The 23,619-nt window shown below is 39.5% G+C and overlaps 1 protein-coding gene across 7 annotated transcripts in view; it reads left to right on the forward strand.

Moving 5' to 3' along the window:
• Window positions 1-1,044: 1,044 nt before the first annotated feature.
• The window catches only part of NFIA (nuclear factor I A), a 355,478-nt gene continuing 332,903 nt past the window's right edge, over window positions 1,045-23,619 (forward strand). Inside the window, exons 1-2 of one of the 7 annotated variants that reach the window (XM_027597934.2) lie at window positions 1,045-1,559; window positions 6,928-7,459. In XM_027597934.2, the coding sequence (XP_027453735.1) occupies window positions 1,533-1,559; window positions 6,928-7,459 (559 nt within the window). In that variant the 5' untranslated portion in view covers window positions 1,045-1,532. The remainder of the gene's footprint in view (window positions 1,560-6,927; window positions 7,460-23,619) is intronic. The other 6 variants (XM_027597919.2, XM_027597911.2, XM_035727035.1 and 3 more) reach the window with 6 other exon arrangements.

A 23,619-nucleotide genomic window follows, 5' to 3' on the forward strand; every position in this document is an offset into this window, starting at 1 on the left:
CATCAGGGAGGAAAGCCTGGAGAAAAAAATATGAGGTTAAAAAAAACTGGAAAAGCAGGCTTATTGGCAACTTGCCAAACCCTAAAAACCACCCCCCTTCTCTGCCAAAACAATACTTTAGCGAACCTAAAATAATTGCAGGAAGCTCTTTTCCATTTTAAGAACGGTTACCTGGGGGAGGAAAAAAGAGGGGATTCTTAAAAGGCACCCTTCCAGAGGTGTCCCAGGAACAGGGACGGTAATGAGAGCCTGTGTCCAGTTTTGGGCACGCGTTTGTGGACCAGAATATCTCTCTTCCCTTAGGGGACATCCCTTTCACATTTTTTTTTTCCTCCTAAAAAGAAAAAGATGTCACAGCTAAACCACTGTTGTTTCTAAACGTGATAGAACTTTTTCTATGGCGTCTGTGTTCAGACCCACTAGTTTCACAGTCCTGGGAGGGAGAACGCTCATTAATCTCCGCCTCCTTTTCTCCAGACACCCCCCCACCCCCCAAATCCGGTGACTCTTCTGTGTGAAATTATTCCCCACCACCCCCGCTTCTGAATGCCATAGGACTGAAGCTGCACAAAGTTTGGAGGATTTTGTGCATAATTACCTCTACCGACGATCTATTCCCACAGAAAGCTCCGTTGGAGAGATTACAATGCTTTGAGCCGTACCGCATTTCAGAGGGGGAAAAAAAAAAGTTACCTAGGAGGTCTGATTTTTAAAAATTTGCATACATGCAAATTTGCCCTCCGGCCTTCTCCTCGGTTTTCTACGTGCCCACCCAGTGAACCGGGAGCGCAGGGCAACCTGGCAAAGTTGCCCAAGTCCTCCACCGAGGTCCGCGAAGGTCTGCGGCGGGGCTTGGGGGATGGGGATGAGGAAAAGTAGTTTTGTTTGCTTAAGCACATCCTGTGGCAGCCTATAGCTGCCCGGGAGTACAGACTGTAACTGCTCCTCACTGCGTTACCCAGTAATGCGCTGAGCGGGGAAGCGGGGGCGGGGGGGGGCAGAGAGAGCGAGAGAGCCTGCGAGCGAGGGAGCGAGAGAGGGAGCGAGCGAGCGAGCGCGAGCGGCCGCGGAGGCTCGGGACCCGGCTGGCCGCGCGGCGCCGCAGCCGCCCCCTCCCCCACGCACCCCCCCCCCCCCGCGGCGGCGCGAGCGGGCGGCGGCTGTGCGGTGCGGTGCAGAGCGGAGGCGGAGGCGGGCGCGCGGGCAGCTCGCGGGCACCCGGCCGGGCGGGCGCGGGAGCGGGAAAGGGTGCGCTATGCCTTTAACGCCCGCGTACAGTAGACATGTATAGTGGAGTGTAGGGAAACTCTAGGCGGGGTTAAAGTTCAGCTCATGGAGCGGCAATCGCGCTGGCTGGCTGGCTGCAGTTGAGCCGAGTTGGAAATGTGAACGCAAGAAGCAGGCTTGATTTTTTTTCTCCCCCCTTCTCTCTCTCTCTTCCTCTCTCCCTCTTTCTCCTTTCTCACCCGCACTCACGCACACCTCCAAACCGCACACCCAGACGCACACGCACACCCCACCGCCCGGCAGTTATGTATTCTCCGCTCTGTCTCACCCAGGTAAGCAGCTGTTTGGATGCGGCGGGGTGGGGTGGGGGGGCCGGGGTTGCGGGGGCAGACCTGGGGCTGGGCGCGGGGTACCGGGGACCGTCGCGCCGGCCGGGCCCGGGGCATGTGTCTTGGTGTATGCCCGTGTCTGCGCGTGTTTGTGTGTGTGTGTTTGTGTGTGTGAGCGTGTGCTCGTGGGGGGGGGGAGAGAAATACAGCTTTAAGAAAGTAACTTTGTTTCCATGCGGGTGCATTCCTCTTGCACGGCCATTTGTGTGGGCACATGGCTAATGGCGCCCTCTTATTAATGCGTTAATTAATATCGGGGCGATTGACTGCGGAACGGCGGTGTTTTCGGACGCCCCGCACGTGTTTCGGCGGGGTTGCAGCCCATGACACGCTGAAATCTGGACTCAGCGTTTCTGCAGCCGGCAGGCCGGTTTCTGTAGTTCCGCCGCTCCCGGGGAGGGGGCCGCCGACGGAGCCCACCGCACACCCCGCATGCCCGGGGCAACTGAAACCTCCGGGTGCGGGAGAACTCGCGACCCTGCTCCCACGGCCCGCGCGCGGAGCCCGCGCCGAGGCAGCCTCCCCAAACTCTTACTTTTGTTTATTGTTTGTCAGCCTTTGGGGTCCGGCCGCGGGAGGGACGCGGGCCGGCGTCCGGGGCCGGGCCGGGACAGCGCCCCTCGGACGCGGGCGGGCGGCGGCGAGCCGACCCCCGGGCTCGGCGGAGCGGGGCTGCGTGGACGCGCGTCCCCCAGCGCCGGCCGGGTGGAGCCTGCGTCCTCGACGCTCGTCGCCCGCTCGCTTTCCCGAGTGAAAGTTTCGCTGTCGGGACGAGCCCACGCTGCGCAGGGCGGCGAGCGGCGGAGGCCGCGGGCCGCGGGCCGGGGAGCGTCGGGCGGAGTTGGGCTCCGGGCCGCGAGCCCGAGCAGCAACCCGGGCCGGACGCGGCTCCCCCCGCCCGCCGCCGCCGCCGCCCGCCGCCGCCGCCGCCGCGCGACTCGGGCAGCTCCGCGCGCAGGACGGGGGCAACTTTTCTCCGACTCTACTCGGAGCGTGGGTCTCTCTCGCCCTCCGCCCCTCCTTCCCGTGCCCTCCCTTTCCATCCCTCTCTTGTCTGCACCACCCCTAGGCAAAATATTGCTATTTCACGGCTCCAAATCTGGTCCCTTTTGAATATATTATTTATTTTCTTTGACTAAAAGGCATGAAGTCAAAGTGCTTTTGCGCTAAAAAATTTTTCAAAAAAAGTGTGAGCTTTCATACTGCTTTGGTACATTGCAATCTGACCATTAATCACCTACATGAAGTTGTATGCTTCATATAAAATGTTTATTTACCACTCCCTTAAAAAACCTGCCACCACTTACTGCTTTCATTTAGCAGGAGGTAACGGTTTAGCCGGAATACTTTATGGGTGGTTAAAAAGTATCAATAATTTTTTTTCTTTCCTCTCTAGATTCTGGTTTTATTTCTCACATGACAGCCTTTCTTATTGCAATATCTAACAGGAATAATACTGGCTATTTGATCTCAGAAGACTCTTAAATGCATCTTTTATGTTGAAATGGTCTGTTTGGGATTTAGGCCTAGCATTAGTAATGGATAGCAGTTGCTTTTAGTTATTGTAAAAGTTTTTTATTTTTCCCTAACAAACTTCCAAAGTTCCTATTTTAGTAACTTGTGGAAGTATGGAATGAAACTTTTCCAACCACTTCTGGCAAGGTTCACAATTGCATATGGATAAGATGCAAAGTGTAAGAGAATTTGAATGAGTTATGACTACAGTTGAAATGCTGAGATTCAAAGGCTGAAGTTCTTTCTGGCAAAAGTTTGCAGCACAGAGAACTTGTAGACAATACCAGGGTGCTGCAATAGTGGGGCATGACCTTAGCAGACACAAGAGTGTCTTCAAGTGAGCTCTCGAAAGATGAATTTATATTTTGGGTTGGTGCATGTATGAGGATACCTGTGTATCCATACAGGCCCAGGGCATAGTCAGGTACTTGACAAAGCTGGATTCTCTTGGCTCAGGAGCTATTATCACATTAAGAAAGTTCTGTTGTTGTTGTTTTTTTTTTAAACATATTTGGCAGTGTGATTGATACACCTCTAGGCCTTCTTCTGGAAACACCAGTAAAAAGAAACAGTCTAACAGTTTGTGAAGAAATTGTACACTAAATAATGAGAGCCATATATTTTGAGTTCTTCCTTTAAAAACTGATTTACAATTTTATTTAACTTGCTGGAATACTTATAAAGCTTTAGAGCTAGTTTTAGAAAGAAAAACTTAGGTAGCTTATTGGTCATTAAAGAAAGTCCAGTAAGCACAGTAATAGAAATACTCTAAATGAAAGAATAAACTCCATCTACATGTGTGCAATTTTTAAAACTTTATCAGGAAAATGCCAGACATCTTCTTTTCGTCCATACAAGCGTATCATAACCAAATCATTTACCTGGCCATAGAATGATAACCCAGTAGAAATTTATAGGTGAACCTTTGAAAGTAGTTCCAGCAATATCAGCGTTCAGTGGTTCTTAAACTTGGCTTACTTACAAACAGATCAACATTTAAGAAGCTGATTCAAAGTCATACCGCTTTTGAAACAGGTTTTCAGGTTTGTTTTCATTGGTGGCCTATAACTGACACACTGAGTACACATGTAAAATATTCTTTATTATCTCCTGAATATTTTGAAATATTACATAGCTTATGGCAGTATGTGCAGCAACATGATTTATAGAGGCTTACTATTTTTTTAGAATTAATTTATGCTGGGCCTTGACATTTCCTACAAGTTAATGATATTCTTTACTTTTGATGATCTGGAGTATTATTTCTAATTGTGAGTTGAGAAAGATGACTAGCTCTTTAATAGTACATGTGAGTAAAGTTATACAAAATATTGTGCACTTTTATTGGCACATTCTTGAAACCTTTGGGGAGTAATAAGTTGTAAATACTTTTGATGCAAAATTGGGGACTTAGATTATTCTTAATGATTAGTTGACATAGTTGGCCTCATTTGAGGGTTTTTATGATGAGATATATAGGCATTTGGTTGGCAGGTAAACAAAATCCTCTTGAACACGAATGAACGCAGTTCGCAGTTCTGTGAGAGGCATACTAGGAGTCTCTTCAAACACTAAATGCCCTGTTAGAATGTTTTTTAAAAAATGTTTATTCATATCAATGAAGCTTTTGAATAAGGTAACATTTTAACATAAATGTGAATTGTTTAGAACTTAGTTGTTCTTCACTTTATAAAATGGGCCTGAGATTTTAAAATGAAATCTTTTTGGTGAAGACTCACTTTGTAGTTAAGGTAGACTACAGGAGTTCTTAATACTACAGAGCCTTGGTCCCTAGCATGTCCTGTGTATATAAGAAAATCAGTCAATTGAAGGACTGTTTCAAACCCCAATTTTATGTATTTTAGAGCATTTCAAGGATGAGCTCAGAATTTAGTAACGTTTAAATGCTTTGCGGTTTGGCGTATACCTTATTAGATAAACTGTGACTTGAAAAAGCCCCCCCTCCCACCACCACCATTTCTCTTTTTAAAGTATGGCAATAAGAAAGATTCTTAAACATCAGAAATTTAAAATGTTTATGGTAAAGAATAATATAATTCTTGTATTTTTTTCTGTTCCCTCTCCACTTGAAGAATGCACACGTTATAAAAACTGACTTCTCTTTTGGATTTTTATTGAAAAAGAGCAGTTTTCAAAGCTAAATTTGAAATGCAGAGCCTAAAATTTGTTCAGAGAGAAAAAAGATAAATGTCAATTGTTGAAGTGATTTATGTATTACATTAATATGTACTTTAAAAAATAGTCATATGTAGTGTTTAGATGATTGATAATTTATAATATTTTAACAGACCTGATAAAATATTTTTCCAATTTTAACCACTCAGTTAACATTTGAACATTTGAAAATTTAATAATTTCTTTACAGTAATAATATTTTGGATATTGCAGTTACTTGTGCCTCCAAAGTATACATTTAGGTGGATATTACAAACCGAAAAAGAATGCATTTTATAATATTTGTCTGTCCTCCACGCTTTTTAAAAAAAAAAAGTCATCAAGCATCCTTTTGGTTTTCTTATCCTCATTTATTTGAAAGTAAATAATTTATCTTTTGGGGTTTTGTGCGGCAGAGAGAAGTTATGTAAGATTAGTGTGGGTTGGTTAATCAAAAGTTAGATGTACTCAGAAAGCTTTGTGGAGGTTACTGTTTAATTTTTCTTTGATTTTATATTTATATTTCCTAAGAAAGTATCAAGTAAAAGAATCAAGCATTTTCATAAGACACTAAGAAAAATGTAAATGTTTTAAATTGAATTTTATTTTCAAATTACTTGAATCTTAAGAGGTAACCGTGAGGGTTTTCCTGGAGTCTCGTAAACATTAAATGTACCAGGTTCTCTCTTTCCTTGTGAGAAAAAGCCTGAAATATTAATTTCAAAAGTTAAATATTCTCTTTTTTAAGGATGATTATTACCGAAGGCATTTCACAAAATTAACTGTTATTTAGTTGCAACCCTCTTGTCCCAATGACGCATTCTATTTACTATCTGGCATGTATGCTTTTCTTTGTTTTTTTTCCCCCTTTTTTCTTTTTGTTTCATTCCCACAGTATCAGCAAGTATGTCTTGGAAGTAGATCTTTTATTTCAGCCTGAAGAATATCAAATTCATCTTTTGCATATGCCAGATTTTTCTAAGTTTTTGACTAAAAAAATTATATGCAACTGTAATCCTGAAGAAGGAATTAAGATGTTACCAAAATGCCTAAGACACAGATTAGCGTCTCCATGCAGTATTTTTAGAGGGAAAGTCTTTGTTTTCATTGATCGTGGAGATGATTTTTTGCTCCTAGACTTCCATAAACATTGACTGGCATCTCGATGTTTAGGATTTGCCAATCTGGCGGCCGAGCCCTGGGTGCACTACAAGTAGTGAGGTCAAGGCTGCAGCAGAATTAGATGTGCCTTTCTTGAAGTAGGGTTAAGATCATATATTGTTGGAAGCATTTCAATACATTTCACTTACTGTCTAAAGGACTTGGGACCTAAGCTTGGCAGTAGATCCCGGTGCACTTTGGTGAACATACCAACACATTTTAAAATTTTTAGCCATTTCTTCTTTGAGACTGAGACATGATACTGACAGTTTTCTCCCGCCCGCCCCCCCCCCCCCCCCCCAGACTTCCCATAGGCATCCTCTGTGTAATTTGGGTACTGTAATGCTTGAGTCAACTTGCAAGGGAAATAAGTATTTTTTTTTTTTTAAGTGACCATCTGAAGAAAAGTTGTTTCCTTTTGTTTTCTTGATAGTTATAGTTTTGTTGTTCATTTCTCCAGGATGAATTTCATCCTTTCATTGAAGCACTTCTGCCCCACGTCCGAGCCTTTGCCTACACATGGTTCAACCTGCAGGCCCGAAAACGAAAATACTTCAAAAAACATGAAAAGCGTATGTCAAAAGAAGAAGAGAGAGCCGTGAAGGATGAGTTGCTAAGCGAAAAACCAGAGGTCAAGCAGAAGTGGGCATCTCGACTTCTGGCCAAGTTAAGGAAAGATATCCGACCTGAGTACCGAGAGGATTTTGTTCTTACAGTTACGGGGAAAAAGCCTCCATGTTGTGTTCTTTCCAACCCAGACCAGAAAGGCAAGATGCGAAGAATTGACTGCCTTCGCCAGGCAGATAAAGTCTGGAGGTTGGACCTTGTTATGGTGATTTTATTTAAAGGTATTCCGCTCGAAAGTACTGATGGTGAGCGCCTTGTAAAGTCCCCACAGTGCTCGAATCCAGGGCTCTGTGTGCAGCCCCATCACATAGGGGTTTCTGTTAAGGAACTCGATTTATATTTGGCATACTTTGTGCATGCAGCAGGTAAGTGCGATGGTGAGAAGTGGTTCCACTTTCTCGTGTGTTTCTTTTCTGATGACCTCTGTATGTGCGGGGCCATTCCTGAATCCTCTTAAGTTGCAGGCCACAGTGCAGAGAGACAGTGTGCTTTCAAAGGTAAACCCGAGTCAGAACAGCCAGAAGCTGCCCGTGTCCGAGGGCACACCTTCATTTGGGTGGAAAAGCGTAGCTTTGAGAGGACTCTCACCAAGTTCAGTTCTTTTGGCAAGTAGTGTTATCAGAGGTGTTGGTAGTTCTGTGATATGTTTAGATCACAGTTTTTGATGATGGGTGAGAGCTGTAATAAAGGGGATATTGTAAATGGCAAGTGATCTCGTTTAAAAAGCATGGAGTTTGGTGGTGAGGCAGTATTTTTAGTTGCTTATCTTCTGGGCGTGTTTTTAACCTACTGGGGCCTCTTGAACCCCCTGCTAATTAAGAAGAGGTGGTAAGAGTACTACCAAATTGCTGATCATTTATGAAGGAAAAAGAATCACATGAATACGCAAACTTAGTAGCTTTGTATTTAGGAATTTGTCGTGTTGTCTAGGATAGCTGAGCGAGAAACAAACCAACTCTTTAAGTAATTGATGGTAAGGTTAATCTTAAAAGTAACCAACCTGTGTGGTGCATGAATGCACTAAGAAATCGATATTGATCATGGATTTAGTGAGTTGCTTTGATTGGTGATAAGATTCATTATTGTTTCAAGGCTGTTTTTGAGGCATGTTTTACCTGTGTATATTATAGCATTGAGTTAGCATTCAGGCTAAAACTATTGAGCACTGACTAAAAGAATGCATTTTTACTTTGTTTCTTTTGCCTTGTTTTAGACAAAAGGTTCATTGTGTTATGGGAAAGCTCAGGTCTTGTGTAACTTGTTGATTTTTTATATGTACATATCGGCCTTGCTAGATTTTACCTTCATGGCAGTTACTTGAGCCAGATGGAAGAAAAGAAGGTTGTGGAATCCTACCAGTAGGCTGTTTTGGGGTTCATATGTTTATGTATTTTTTTCGCAAAGGAGAAAGGTGTTACCTGTAAAATCAACACTGTACTGTTTTGCAAAATGTTTTTAATTCTAAGAATGTGAGCTTTTTTTTAAAAAAAGAAGTCAGCTGATAGCCTGTTCTCTATTATTTTTCTCAATATATGTTTTAGAAAGAGAACTTTTGTTATCCATCTGTCCTTACATAAGAAACTGGAGAAATTAACTTTGCAAGCATGTCACATTATCATTTGCATTCTGTTGGCAGGGGATAGATGAGTATTTTAGAGGATGTGATCTGTAAGTGTTTCAAATATTTGGGTTTTGGAGAATGTATACTTAATTGTAAGGAGTTCCTGTTGCTTTAGCCTGTTCTGTGTAGTGAAATGAAAAGGCAGCACCTCTCAAATGACCTCTAGACAGGAACAAGTATCCCTTTCTTAATCCCCTTTTCACCCTATTGTTACTTTGTTTTCTCTATTGAAAAAGCAGTGTTAAATTTTTGAAAAATTTATTTGCGTATGTAAGTGGAGGTTCTGATAGGGAAAGGCAAGGTGCAAAAAAAAATAATAAAATGATGGGTGTTATCAGTGCTTTCAGGGAGGACTCTTTAAGATCTTGTGTTTAATCTTTTCAGTATTTGGAAAAGTAAATAATTTATCAGTTCTAACAAATGCTCTAATTGGACCAAGAGAGAAAAATGTGGGTGCCAACAGGTGGTACACATCCTGGTGTGTGCTTCCTTACAAGGTACCTCAACGGGGAATACCGGTTCCGTTTTTGTCGGTTGTGAGCAGCACGCGTTCTGAGTTTTTGGTAAAAATATTGCCCTTCGAGTTAAAGAGCTGCAGCCTTCCGAGCTAAGGCCATCACGTGCCTTCTCTTTCGTCGCTGACCGTTCTGTCCCTTGCTGTTGCTTCCGATCGTGGAGCTAACACGGGGTTGCTGGTGGTTTCAGTACCCGCAGGATTGTGTTGGTTGAACGACAGGTAGAAGGTTGCTCCGGAGAGCTGGCATCCTTCTTGCTTGTGAAAGAGTTACTGACGGCAACATGGATCAGACTGCCTTTCGGTTTGGTTTTCCTGACGTATCCCAGAATGCCTCGGAAGGCCGCTGGCTTTCACAGACTGCCGCAATGGCCGCTGTGTGCTGTGCTCGCGACGGGACGGTTGCAAAAGCAAATAGTAAGGGCCTTTTGTCCGAGAATACTTCAAATTTGATTTCAGAGATCTAGAGACCTGTTACTTGTGGAAGGGAAGCTAGCTGCCAATACAAATATGAGGTAGATTGGTCAACTTAAATACAACTGATTTGACAAGCATCTGTTATAATACTGAAGATTTGTAAACACTAAACAATGTTTTTACCTCCTTAAAAGTTTTGAGAACTTGCCAGTATTGGCAGGAGGCAGAGACTCTGAAACGTGCTTCAAGAAACATGCCAAAACCATTGTGGCCTTTTCACCTATCGTGGATTTCCCCCCGCCCCTTTTACAGTGTTGTATTTTTTTTTCCCCTCCAAAATGCCGTTTTTCCTTCTAGATAGCCCCCCAAATGAGATTTTTTATTTCCCCTTCTAAAAATGTGTACAATAATTATTGCTTCATGCCTCGGCCTTTTCCTTGCTAGGAGGTTGAAATCTTAGGACACACATGTAAATACTGGAAGCTAGTGCAGAATCAGTCGTTTTTTAAAAGTGCAGGTGATTTATTCTGACTTACCGAGATGCTAAAATACAATACCTAAACTACATTCAAATTCCCCCCCCTCTAAATCCAGTGGCATTAGAACGGTGTGTATTTTGTGGCTGATAAACAGTAACAAGTGTAATGAAATTGGAGTGATTCCATAAGCCTGAGAATTTTGTCTCGTTAAAAGTATAAAAGAGTAAAACCATTTTATGCCCTTAATTTTGTCTTTATTTGAGTCATCCTTCCATAGGTATCATATGACAACTTGAAGATATTACGGAATTGTGGCAAATGGTTTTCTTTGTGGGCGTGTAACAGTAAAGCTAATTTATGACCAGTCTTTACCAGATGATCTGTATCAGAATCTACAATATACCCGGCACGTGGCAAGGTCACAATTTAAGTTGTTAAGGTCATAACCTTAGCCACCAGGCATTTGACCTTTTAGATAAAGTTAACCTTTGTTCATTAGTAGGCACTCAACCGAGAACTTTCTGGAGAGTTTTTGTTTTTTTTTTTTTAACTGCGTCTGTATAACTTCTGGTAATGTAATCAGATTCTAGAAAGATTCTCAGTTTAGTTAAATTTTGTAAGAGGTTAGACTTAAAAAGAGGTTAGACTTTTTAAGGACTCATCTCTTGGATAGAGGTAAGTTGCTGTATCTACACCACAGAATGACAGAGTCACAATTTATTTTTGATAGTTATTACCTGCTGTGAGGTGGAATGAAACTCTGAGGCAGCTGTGTGGAGACATTGAGAAAGTAAAATGAAATAAATAGAATTAAATTTAAATCAACTAAGTAAAGCCCTTGTTAATTTTCTAGCGGTGTCAGGTCCAAAAGTTAAATTGCCATGAGCATCTTCACTTTTTGCAGATGAGGAATTTTCTAAGATTGGAAGTTTTTTTTAGTGGCCTTAAAATTTGCTTTGGAAGACTAATAAATGACCAAAATTTGTCAGGTAATGACTGTCATTGTTAATTAGCCTAGTGGCAGAGTGAACTCAGAGTTAATTGAATTTGTCCTAATGGTAGCATGAGGAGTGTTAGTTGTAAGGTAGAGAGGGATCATTTTTGCACAGTAATGTTTTAGTACAGTAGCTGCTGGTTGCTTCCATGCTACCCCTGTTACCACCTTTCCTTAGTTTTGTGGGACAAGGAATGGTAATGGTCCTGCCACTCACCGGAAGAACTGTTGGCGGTGCTTTGGAAGTCTCGTACCTCTTCTGGAAACCTGTACAGCCAGTATTACTGATTACCACATTACTTGAACCATATTGTTCATTTAATTATGCTGTTGTGAATGCTCATTTTCAATTACTTACATCCCGCTAGTTTTGCTCTGATATGCCACGTATTATTCCATTTCAACAAAGAGAGAGATACTCCCATTCAGGTGAATTTTAGTTTTATTTTGGCTTCGTGATTGCCATTCCTTCATATAGTAATAGAGAAAGCCGTGATATGCAGATAGACCAGATGGTCGTGTTGACAGATTGAGAATTCACTTCCTACTGCTTCAGAGCAGGTGTAAGATTAGGAGTGTCTGTGTATGAGCGTGTGTGTGCTTCGTGTGCATGTGTGTGCACATTCAGGCTGCACACAGAGGGCTGTTGAGAGCAGTGCAAATGATTTGTTTTTTAAAAAAGCTGGTACTTTAAAATACAGTATAACTATATGCATAAGGTTATCAGTGCATACAGAATAGTTATTGTAAAAAAATATTAAATGAAAATGTTAAATTGTGATGGCTTACAATTTTATGCTGAATGAGTTATGGTAATTTCTTAATTTTGGGGTAACTTACCATGTTAGTTTGCGGCAGTATTGCATATCTAAAATATGTTCAAGATATTTTGTTAGCAGGCGTACATGTGTATGTGTATTTATGCTCGTTTAAGGCTATACATTATGTAATTAAACTTTTTCAGTACGTTAATAAACTCTTTAATAGAAAGTTATGCAATTAGTTCCTGTGATTTATAATAATAAGCTGTATTTAGAAAAAGAATGTGTAAGACTAACGTACAGTGATGTTTAAAATTAAAAGAGTGCCACCCTATCTCAAATTCTTACTCCAACCTTAAACTGAACTCAGGGTGGATTTTGTGGCTGACTGATCCATTCTAAATCATTGGTGTATGCACAGTTCTAAAAAATTTCATTTATCTTTTTATTTATCTTTTAATTCTTCAAAGGAAATAGCATTAACAGTCAACAAACTTGAGATAAATATGGCTTTTGTATCCTTGACGGTTTTTGGCTAACTTGAGGGTAGTAACAATATCCTTTATCTAGAATGTAGTAACAGTATCCTTTATCTAGAGTGTAGTGTAGTGAAAAAAAGATGGAAATTCAAAGGCAGAGAGGGTATTGGAATAGGGAGGAAGGGTTGTTCTGGAGTAAACTCATGAACGGAGGTCAGCTCATTTATGGCTAAGAGGTTTGAGTGTTGGTAAGAAATTTCCCAATGCTGCTGGCTTAGATTTGCCTTGTCTTCTTTTCCACCCAGTGATGAATAGCATTAATTTAAACCTATTTAGGGCTAGTGTGGGAGAAACCACAGCCTTTGTTGTGGTCACTGCTGTACACAGTAGGACTGGGTGTTTCACTTGGTTAAGGCCTCAAGCTGCTTCCAGAGGATGCAGAATGGCCTGTCAGTTTTTTAAAACTTGCACAGAAGCAGCAACAATTCTAATTGCTCGCAAATGTTAGTATAGATTATTGAAAGCAATTTTGAGGCTAGAATAGAAGAAAAAACATGAAATACAGATTGAATTCACTGAATGTGCAAAACTCTGGTTTATTACCATTTCAGCAATCATTTCCCTGTTGTTATTTAGAGGTTAGGTCTTGTTTTAAAATACATTATAAACTGTAAATCCTTGGGAGGTGGGGTAAAGGGGAAGGAAGAAGTCAGGTGGAGGAGGAAGAGAATGAATGAACTGGCATGCTTTGTTAAGAGAAACATAAAACCGTGAATTTAATCGCAAATGGAGATGCTCTTAAAAGTGTTTTGGTTTAAGTAATGACTGTAAAAGGATCTTGAGCAGCAAGATATCAAGTGGAGAATTTTATAATCCATCTCCCCACATTTTTTTTTTTTTTGCATAGTTTGTTTCAGACTAAGAGACTATTTGGGGCTTTTGGAGTTTCTATAAAATTTTTAGGAAGGAAAAGTTTTGCAAAAATTCTTTCTGATCATTTAAGAGTCCAGCCAGTAAGGGATACTGTGGCATACATAAACTTGGAAAAAGGGCTATTGAGATGTTTGCTATTATTACCATTTTGCTTTTTTAAGGTGATAACTTATGGTATCATCAAAATTTTGACATTGCTTAGGCAACTGTAAGATACAAATTATTGATCCAAACTTTAGCGTCCCTGTGAACTTAACAGAATTCTCCAGTTGCTGCTAAGACAGAAATTACTTTTACCTTCGGTTTTTCCCAAAATATTAGAAAACATTGCTTTCGTGTTTTGTTATGATCATTTCATGGTGCAAAAGTATATTTTCTCTAATGGAATTAGCCCTCCTGTTAATGTTCTAGTTAAATAAACATGGCTTACGAGGCAAAGAAATAAGTCCACAAATGACAAATTGCAGCAACTCCGTAGAGAGGATGCTTTTGCCGTTTTGTTTGTCAAAGAAACCAAGTAAGATAAAATTGAGAGAAAGAAGTTCTTTTTATTTTATGTATTTTGGCGAGCATTGGTCTTCTTTCGTAAGATATTGCTAATCCCAAATGCAGACATGATCAGGATGATCATAATAGCTAGAGATTGAAGTGGAATAATTTTAGTGTTCTTTGAGACCTTTAGACTTATTTCTGTTCATGGCTTTAGCGTGCTTTCCTAGTGGTAAATATTTTGGACCTCGATCAATTGAAAGTAGAGAAAGGGAGACGGATGGAAGACAGGAAGGCAGGAAGGCAGATAACTTTTATTGAGTTGTCTATTTTGCGGCAAGCCTTCTAAGTTTTGCCATACATTGTAGCTTTCTCTCTCTCTCTCTCTTTTTTCCTCTTTCTTTTTCTTTTTTTTTAAATTCACAGTAATATTGCAAATAAATAATGCACTCTCCATTTGTACAAATGAAAATAAAGTCTCAGAAGGTCCAAGTGACTGGTGCACAGTAAGATTAAAGCCAGGCCTTCTGATTCCACACCCAGCGCTCTTCACCATATGGTTTAGATCCATTCTGTATCCCTGTCTATGTCCTGTTGTCTGGGGGTTGGATGTCATTTAAATGGTATCACACACCTACCTTGAATCAGAGGGAAAGAAAAAAAGTCAAAATCCTGACCCTTGCCATGGAGATGTTTTACTGTGGAGTCCAGTAAAACAGGCCCAGGATGAGGCCATACTTGGTTAGGGGAGGGAGAAAAGGTTCTTATGCTTTTGTCAGGGTTGGGGTCAAAGATCTGGAGTGACTTGTTCTTTCTTGTTCTTAGAATGTTGAAGTTTGGTGAATAGAAGCATTATTACACAGGTTTAAGAAATGTTTTTTCCTGTTTGTAAGATAGATGAATCGGTTCTAGATGCTTTGGGAAGCCACTGAGAATTAAAGCAAGCATTAGTTTAAAAATCAGAATTGCATGTGATATTTTACTAGGTAAATTTCTGTCCATATTTTCTTATGTGCACAAGAGGTATATTTCTAACTTCCCTTAATGATTAGATTGAAAAATTTTAAAATTTGCTTTACTCCAAAAAGATCCTTTGATTATGGCCTTGTGTATAATTATTTAAAAGAAAGCAAAAATTGAGTCTTATTAGTTTAAAATTGTTTTTTAATTTAAAAGAGAAAGGAGAAAAATTGAAAATAACAAGGTTTGTCTTAATCTCCTTAAATGTACTGATTTATTGATGGATTTATTTAATGCCCTTATTTTCATTTCTTTACGTTTAGGAAAGATTCGTTCTTAATGACTTCAGTGCAAAAATTCAAAGCCTCATTCAACGTGAATTTTATAACTGTAAATAGAAAAAAACCAGTAATTATAATTTACACTATATTCATTTATGTATGTTAAGTCTTTTAGGGTTTATTTAAAAAATAAGCTGCTGAACTGAACTTATACTGAATAAAATAGAACTGTAGCTTTCTTTTTAAGTTTCTTTTTTAGAAATGCTCATAAATCTAAAATTTGTGGAGTAGCAGTTATGCCAGCAAGGGAAAACTGAAGTATGTAAATAAAAGTGTAAACGGGAAATAAGAGGATTGGAATAAAAAAATAAGACTCATACCCATTGGCCCACACTGCCTACCTTTTGAGGTCTCTGATGAGTGTTTATGGTGGTCCAAGTAACCTATGAGTTTCCAAACAGAAATAATTTCCAGAGCAGATATATTCATAAACATACTTTAATGGATATTTTTGAAATGCTCTATAGGTTAAAAACGTGACATGAAAGAAAAGTAACAATAAAACATATTTTAAAAGATGAATACTATTTAAAAATTTCTATGTGTGCCTGTTTAGCATCTGCCATTATCAGGCTGTTGTCTTTGTTGCTATGGTTTGGGTGATTTTATTTCCTTTTGTAATTTTGCCAGCCCATGATTGGGTAGCGCAACATGTTCACGCTGTTGGGGAAGATGTATCTGTGGTGAGTTATATAGCTTGCTCTGAGTGGTAATTTTTGGTATGGAAAGATATTTGTCAGTGGATAATGGGAACTCTGTTGCTACAATATCAATTATCATTTGATTTTTAAAATTAGGGACATACCACTTACTATGGGAAACTCGAGACTATCTCTTCTGTTATGTGTCTGCCTCTTCCCCTATTGAAAGCATTTAGAACTCTGTGTATTTTAATCTTAAAGGGATTATTTAATTTTAAACTCCTACATAAAGTGAATATTCTACATGCAGGATCCCATCATTGTCACTTTCAAATACTCCATTGCCTTTCAAAGGAGCTGACATTACAAGTCCTTAGGTTGACAAATTCTCATCAACTTTTGTGAAAAATTTGGCTGCAGAAGGAGTAAAGTCAAAAGAGGGCCATAGACAGATGGATTTCAGTGTTAAGATGACATCAAGCCCTTCTTCGTGGCATTTTTAAACATTCCAAATGAGTGAGGAATGGAGATGCTTAAAGAGCTCACTATAGAATGAGTAATTAAGATACTATGTATCTGCGTGTAAACCTTCGTGGCATACTATTAAACAGAGCTGTATGGGCTCAGACATAATGGCAGATCAGCAGTGAAAATCATAAACATCTTTTATGCCAAATACAATTCATAAATAATATTAGACACTAAAAATGTTGATAGAAAACAGTGTATACCTGAGAGAATATTTTTAGCATTAAGTAATTAATTGGAAGTTAAAGATGAGTGGGTTACAGACGTTTAAGATCAAGCAAAGATTCTGGGAAAGAATTTGGCAAAAACTGATCTGCATATTTGTATGACCATAGCAAGATTTTTGCATGGATGCATATTATAGAAAAAATTACTAGGTTACTAAAGTCTCTGATTGATTCATTTAGTCGGCTTTTCCTCTCCTTCTTTTAAATAGTAGAGGTTTTCTTTTGGAGAGTAGTTTCAAGTAACTTCTGAGAATGAAGCCTTTGTAACTTGATGCTGTTCAACAGCATAACTATTGTTGTATGTTCCTGTCAGGGAAAGATAGTCATTGCAATACTTTTGTTGTATGGCCTCTTAATATGTGACAAGGACTTTTATTAAGAATTCTTTTTTCTGGGGTGCCTGGGTGGCTAAGTCGTTGAACGTCTGCCTTCGGCTCAGGTCATGATCCCAGGGTCCTGGGATCAAGCCCTGCATCAGGCTCCCTGCTCCGCGGGAAGCCTGCTTCTCCCTCTCCTACTCCCCCTGCTTGTGCTCCCTCTCTCACTGTGTCTCTCTCTGTCAAATAAAAAAAAAAAAAAAGGAAAAATAAAGAATTCTTTTTTCTTTTAAATGTACTTTTGAAAGTCCCTCCTCCTCTCCATCCAGTCAAGAATTACAGTGGTTTTTAATAAGATTCAAATGAGTTTTTATTATTTTCTTGGTGTATTCACTGTATGGACAAAAGTCTTATTTTTAAAAAAAGGTTCTGAAATTCATGTACTTTAGATTTTCTGTAAAATAAAGTGGGAGTAGTAATTAACAGAAAAGTGCCATCTCATCGGGCCCAGGATGTATACAGTTCTTTGGAGAATGAGGATATTACAGCCTGAAATGTTAGGGTTGAAGAACTAATTGTTCTAAAGATATTTGCTCCTCATCTCAGAAAAGATGGCAAACATGCAAAATGGATAAATGTAATCCTTTGTACTTTTACCACCTACATTTTTAAACTACAGTGACTCTGATTTCTCTAGAAAGGTCAGAGGTTTCAGACAGAAAGCTTTGTAATTCTTCAAAGAGAGACATTTTCAATTTTGCTATATAAAGACTGATTATGCATAGCTTTTTACTTTATTTGCAGTTGAGCCTCAGAGGTTCTGGGATGGGGGCAGTGCTGAGTAAGGGAAGCCCTGTCATGAGACAGCAGAATTGGATGGAAACAGATAGATTGGAGAGGAATGTAGATTCACATTTAGAGATGCGCATTTTTGGCCCTTTATTACCCATCCCCTTGTTTGAAAGTGAAGACAGGGCGGCTGTAACATTGCATTTTGCTTTGTACTAGAGCATTCTGTGATGGACTCTTAAATAACTTGGGCACTTCAGGGAGTTTACATCTCTGGGTGCCATTTCTTAGGATTGGCTTTGTTGGTTTTCCTAAATTGTGGATATGGGTTTCTCTGGTTTTGTGTGGGTTTCTTTGTTTCTATTTTGTTTTCCTTTGGGACTTCTCCAAGTTTTGGAGAATTTTTCGTGTTGGGTGGTGGGGGTGAGTAGAGATGGCTGACGACTTTTGTTGTGGGTTACTCCTGTTATTCAGGAAAGAGAGGCTCAGAAAGTGTTAGGAACTCACTCAAGGTCTTGCCAATAGTAAGTGGCAAAGCCAGGATTAAAGCCAGATCCATCAGAACCCAGACTTGTGTGGTTAACCTCTATAATATTTAAATTGGCTTTTCAAATATATTATTTTATTAGCTCTTCCTATAAACCTTAAACTTGGGTAGGGGAGCTTTTATAATTGCCTTTGTGCAGGTGAAGAAGCAGAGAGGCTGTGTAACATGTCCACAGTAGGACGGGTAGTTAGTGGTTAGGGCTGTTTATCTCCAAGGTGTTCCCCCAAGATATTGGGCTTTCTGAGCTCCGCCCCTGAATTTATGGATGGGGTAAAAGGTATTTGCTTGGAAGTGCGTAATAGTGCTGAAAACCATGGGTTTCTCTGAAGTTTAAAAAGTAGTGAGCAGCTAGAGCTTTCTCTGGTTTGTTAATAGATTTCAGAGTTTCAAACCTTGAAGGAAACTGAGAGGAAACTTTCATTTATACAAGGTGAAGACACTAAGTGCCTGCATCCCAGGAGCTCTGAAGATAGAACATTCTTGTGTAAAGTGGAGTGCAGTTCCAGCCTGTTGTTATCATGTGCGTCAAGGTGGATGCTCTTTGGTTGGTGTTGGCATAGAAAATCTACCTTGGTTGCCTTTGTTGACAGATTCCACCATGTCATTGGCAACTGGGTTCAGCAAACATATTTTGAGTGCTTACTACTTGTTAGGTACTGTGCTGAGTGCCAAGGATACAAAACTGAAGAAAATACTATGAGATGAGTTGATGCCATCTTGGATGAAATTTCTTCAGAAATTAAGATTTTTAAAATTTAATTAATTAATTAATTAATTAATTAATTTAGAGGAGAGGACAAGCAGACTCCGCACTGATCATGGAGCCTGACATGGGGCTCGATCCCATGATCCTGAGATCACGACCTGAGCTGAAATCAAGAGTCAGAGGCTTAACCGACTGAACCACCCAAGCGCCCCCAGAAATTAAGATTTTAAAGCGTTTGATGTTTTTGAATTAGGATCCTTACAAACTAATAGCCCGTAGGAAGCTTTAAACATTCGTAGAGCCGGCTCTCAGTACTGCATAAGGTCTTACTGTACCAGGTATATGTAGAGGAATTCTGTCATTTGATGGTACTTCTAGTAAGTGGTACGTGTTTTGTTTTCTTATGTCAAAAATATCTATGTAAATGGAAAGAAAACCCAAGCAGATACAGGACAGGGCACAGGTGGTTTTATTATTTAATAGTTCACTGTGGCGTTTCCTTTAGAGAAATCTGGTGGTGCACAAAAAAAGTTCTATTTCTTGTTTAGAGGCCATCCTTCTAGTAATGCTGGAGTATAAAACAGAGTTATAGGAAAACTAAACAGCAGGAGAATGAGGGAGTGACAAACAGAAAGGAAGGGAAGGCCTTGGAGAGCAAGCCGTGGTGAATTCATTTGGCAGTTGGTAGTAGTTCCTAAAACACAGCCAAGTCTCTGTAGCATAGCCACTTAAATTCTCTGTTTTGCTCTGTCTCCGAAGAAAGTTAGCAGTCTTGAGACTTTTACACTGAAGTGGATTTTAAGTTGTCTGAGGTCTCAAGCTGCTTTGTCTTTCTTTCTCCCATGAAAAGAAGACAGATATGTCTTACATTCAGACAGCACGGAAGAGGTCCTATATGCACCTCTTATGTGTGTGTTAGTGTGTTAATGGGACAGCTGTGAGGGTCTTCTGGGAAAGTGTGTACAGATGGTGATAGGAAGGAGAAGAACTATCGCATGTCTGATAAATGAAACACGGACAACAACCCCAAAATCTGGTGGTCCCAAGCAGTGTATAGTGGAGGTTCTTTGTTTTTTTTTTTTTCTTTTCTCTCTCTCTCTCCTATCTGCTTATTGTTTAATCTGAAAGTGAAATCTGTTTGTCCAGCCATTAATATGTGTGCTTTTCTTTGAATAGAGTGCAGAACAAATGATTTGTTCTGTAATTATTTTCAAAAGGCAGAAAATCTGTGTGTAACATTGAGAATGGCATGGGATTGTCATAGAAACTCACTCTGAACACTGTAAATAAAAATGGTTGGGGATTAGTCACAGTACCATGTGGGACATCATGAAACTGAAGACAGATTTCTTTGTTTTACAGTCAGTAAGAGAAGTGAGGCAAACTTGATAGAGTTCATGGGATGTTAGCAGTTCAGTTCCTCTAGGGAGAACCATGTCGTCTTCAGATTAAATAAGCCACCTGGATACAGACATTAGAATTTACCTGATGATTTTAGCAATCACTGATGTTTCCTTTATTTTAAGAGTGTTTTATCTCCAAATCATGGAAGTTTAACAAGTTTGAAAATCTCTGTTTTTTCTACTAATCTTGAGAATCACCCCCTCTCACTTCCTCCCCACACCTTCTTTCCTTGTAATCTTGAATAGCATTTTTACAGATCTGGCCTTATTCTGTTTTCTTTAATCTCCTTTTTTTTTTCCGTGTACTATGAATAAAACTGAACACATTAACCATCAGCAGACTTCATTAATGTTATATGTTTGAAATTATATATATTTAGGTTAGAATAATGAGTCTGTAATAGAACACCCTTTTCTGTTTCTAAATCCATTATTTGGAAGGAAATTGTTTCAGAGTATTCTCATTGTCTAAGTCCAGCATCTGGAAAAGGGATTGTCTGTCTTTAAATTTGGACTGAATCCCCAATTGCAGATTCCCACCAGGATGACGTTTCAATAAACTCTAATGTGTAGCTTGGGATCCTTGAACTTGTAGAGGTAGGAGCTGACCTCTGAGAGGGGGCTTCAGGATGTAAGGGACTTAGTGTGTGGAATGACTCGTGCTTCTGATGAGCCCCTTTCACAATGCTGTGCATTATCGAATGTTCCTATTTGTAATCAAGAGAGTAGCTGCAGTATTTAAATAAGGGTAAGGTGTCTTTAGACAAGTGTGGGATAAAGTCGGTACATTACTTTTCTTTATTAACAGTGAATACAGCTGACCTTGACACTGGAGAGAGCACATACAAGGACATAAATGAGAATTTTGGTGCATGGAATACACAAGGGCAGGCTGTCTTCCTGCCTGTTTCCCCTAAGGCTCTGGCCATGCTTTGTATCGTAGTATGTGCGTGTATACATTTTGTTTGTTCTTTTCCTTGTATTATTCCTTCTACTGAGACTGTCCTCATTCACCTTCAATTGGCGAACATTGCTTAGGCCCTGTTTTACCCCAGCATTGGGCTAAGGGCGCCTTCCCTGCCTTCCCATAGTGTCTTGTTAGCACTGTAGTAGTACTCACTATTAACTCTTAATGTATCATAATAAAATGATCTGTCTTCCACACTGGGCTGTGATTTCTTTATGAGCAGAGACTGGGTTGTATTTATTTTTGTTTCCCTGAGAGTGATATGTAGGGCCCAGCACCTAGTATGTGTGTATTCAGTATCTTTCTTGATCTGGTGACTGAAGGGAAAATCTGGATTAAACAAAAAAATATGAGACATTTATAATAGGAATTTAAAAACTAGGTAACGTATAGCTTTTGTTCAACTCAGGAATACTGAATTTATGCCTTTTTTTTTTTTTTTTTTTGGTTAGGATGATTTTCCTTCTCACATTATCATGTTAACCGACTTTTGTTTCTTCCCCCAAATCCAAAATTTCATGTTAACCTAAGGGAGTTGTTGACATGTGAATAATCATAATTCTGAAAATAAAGGTTTTATGATGCTACTATTTGTAGAAAATGTTCAGGTTATTTGTTTTCCCCTCTAAGGTCCTGGTCTTGACTTTTATCTGGACTGTTTAGCTAGAAAAGGTGGTTTGGAGGTGATCAGGTAATATATCCATTGTTCCAGCTTCTTTGTGAAGAAATCATCTTTATACCAGCAGTCATTTATCAAGTACCTACTGTGTGCTATGTGCCCTGCTCGGAGGGGAAATAAAGGATTCTAATTTCATGCTTGAATTTTTAAAGAGCATGATCTTGATTAAAAATGGAACCTCTTCCTCAGGATGGCACATTTCTTTTTTCTTCTTTTTTTGTGGGGGTTGAACCCCACAATGTCTTGCTCTGCAGGGAAAGTGTGTGTGAATCATACTCTTACTTCTAGTGAGCATTTATTTGCCCGTTTGTCTGTCTGTCCTTACTAAATAGGATACATTTTGGCATGGTTACTTATCCTATGTTGGGAGAGGCCAAAGGAAGTAGGAGTAGAAAAGTTAAAGATCAGAATTAAGGAGGTAGGCCCAATTACATATGGTGACTCCTAGTTCTCCTTCTAGCCTGTACTGTACTCTCATTAAAACTGTTAGACCAATGTCACTAGCTCCAAAATGCACCAGCATATGTAAATCTTCTTTGTTTAATTGGAGACCTCTTGATTGTAGGGTAACATAAGCCTCTCTAAGGGAAACAGAACCCAACTGAAGATAAGAGTTTCTTCCCCCCAACACATACAGCATTCATGATTTTATTTCTCTAGGCATGTTCATTATCAAAACCATTCCACTGCAGATTTTCCCATAACGTGTTTCCGTCTGGCCCCATTTTCATATCTAAAAGCTCCTACTGGTTTCAGCAAAGGATAATGGAAGCATTTTGACAGAATATACATTTCTTTCTTCCATTTTTTTTTACTAAAACATTAAAAATAATGAGAAACAAAAACTTAATCATATGAAAATTAATTTGCCTGAAAAAGACTGCAAGTAAATCTCTTGTGCTTTCATAGAATGCTAAAAGGGACCAAAATCTGGCCATCTTCTTTAGGTGAGCAATCACCAAAAATATTCCAGTGGGGAATGAAAACTAGAATGTAATTTTTTTCACTTACATCCTATTTGGATCTCAAAGCTGCAGAGAGGGTAGTGTGCCAGCCTGCACTTTGCAAAGTGGTATAAAGTATGGGATTTTCCCAATGTGCTTCCTGGGATTGGAACATCTTCTAACTGTTAAACTAATGAGAAAACTTGCATTTTCATATATATCTTCTTGCAATTCCATTCTTATTTCTGAAGATTCAGGTCAAGGTCAATGTATATAGCTGGTTGCTCATAGTAAGAATCTTAGGAAGGAGAGATATCTGTTGAGATGTTATAGACGGTCATACAGTAATTCAGAAATTATCTTGAAATGACAGACACTACTCCAGACTGTATTGAAGAAGTAAATATCTATTTTTCCTTTCTTAAAATTATACTAAAAATTATGTTTAATAATAAGAGGTTGAATTAGGAAGCACTCTAATTTTTCTCTCTCTTAGAGCATTATTGATTTCTAAAGGAGATATTTAGTGAAATTATAGCATCTGGAAAAAATTGGTTATTTTCCAGTTTTATTCTGTTGTTGATGCTATAGCAATGGATTCATGGCCTTTCTTGTATTCATCATCTTTTGTTCGGTGTCGCTGGTTGAGCACTCTCTGATTGTGAGGCCTGTGTGCTTAGATGGTAAATAGTGGAGAGATCTTGAGTGGTAGACAGTAACTTTATATCAGCCGCTATAATGCTTATCAGTGAAATTCTAACTTATTTAATTATTACTTAATTCTCTGGT

Source organism: Zalophus californianus, chromosome 4 (genome assembly GCF_009762305.2).
Source record: "Zalophus californianus isolate mZalCal1 chromosome 4, mZalCal1.pri.v2, whole genome shotgun sequence".
In the NCBI taxonomy this organism is placed as follows: Eukaryota; Metazoa; Chordata; class Mammalia; order Carnivora; family Otariidae; genus Zalophus; species Zalophus californianus.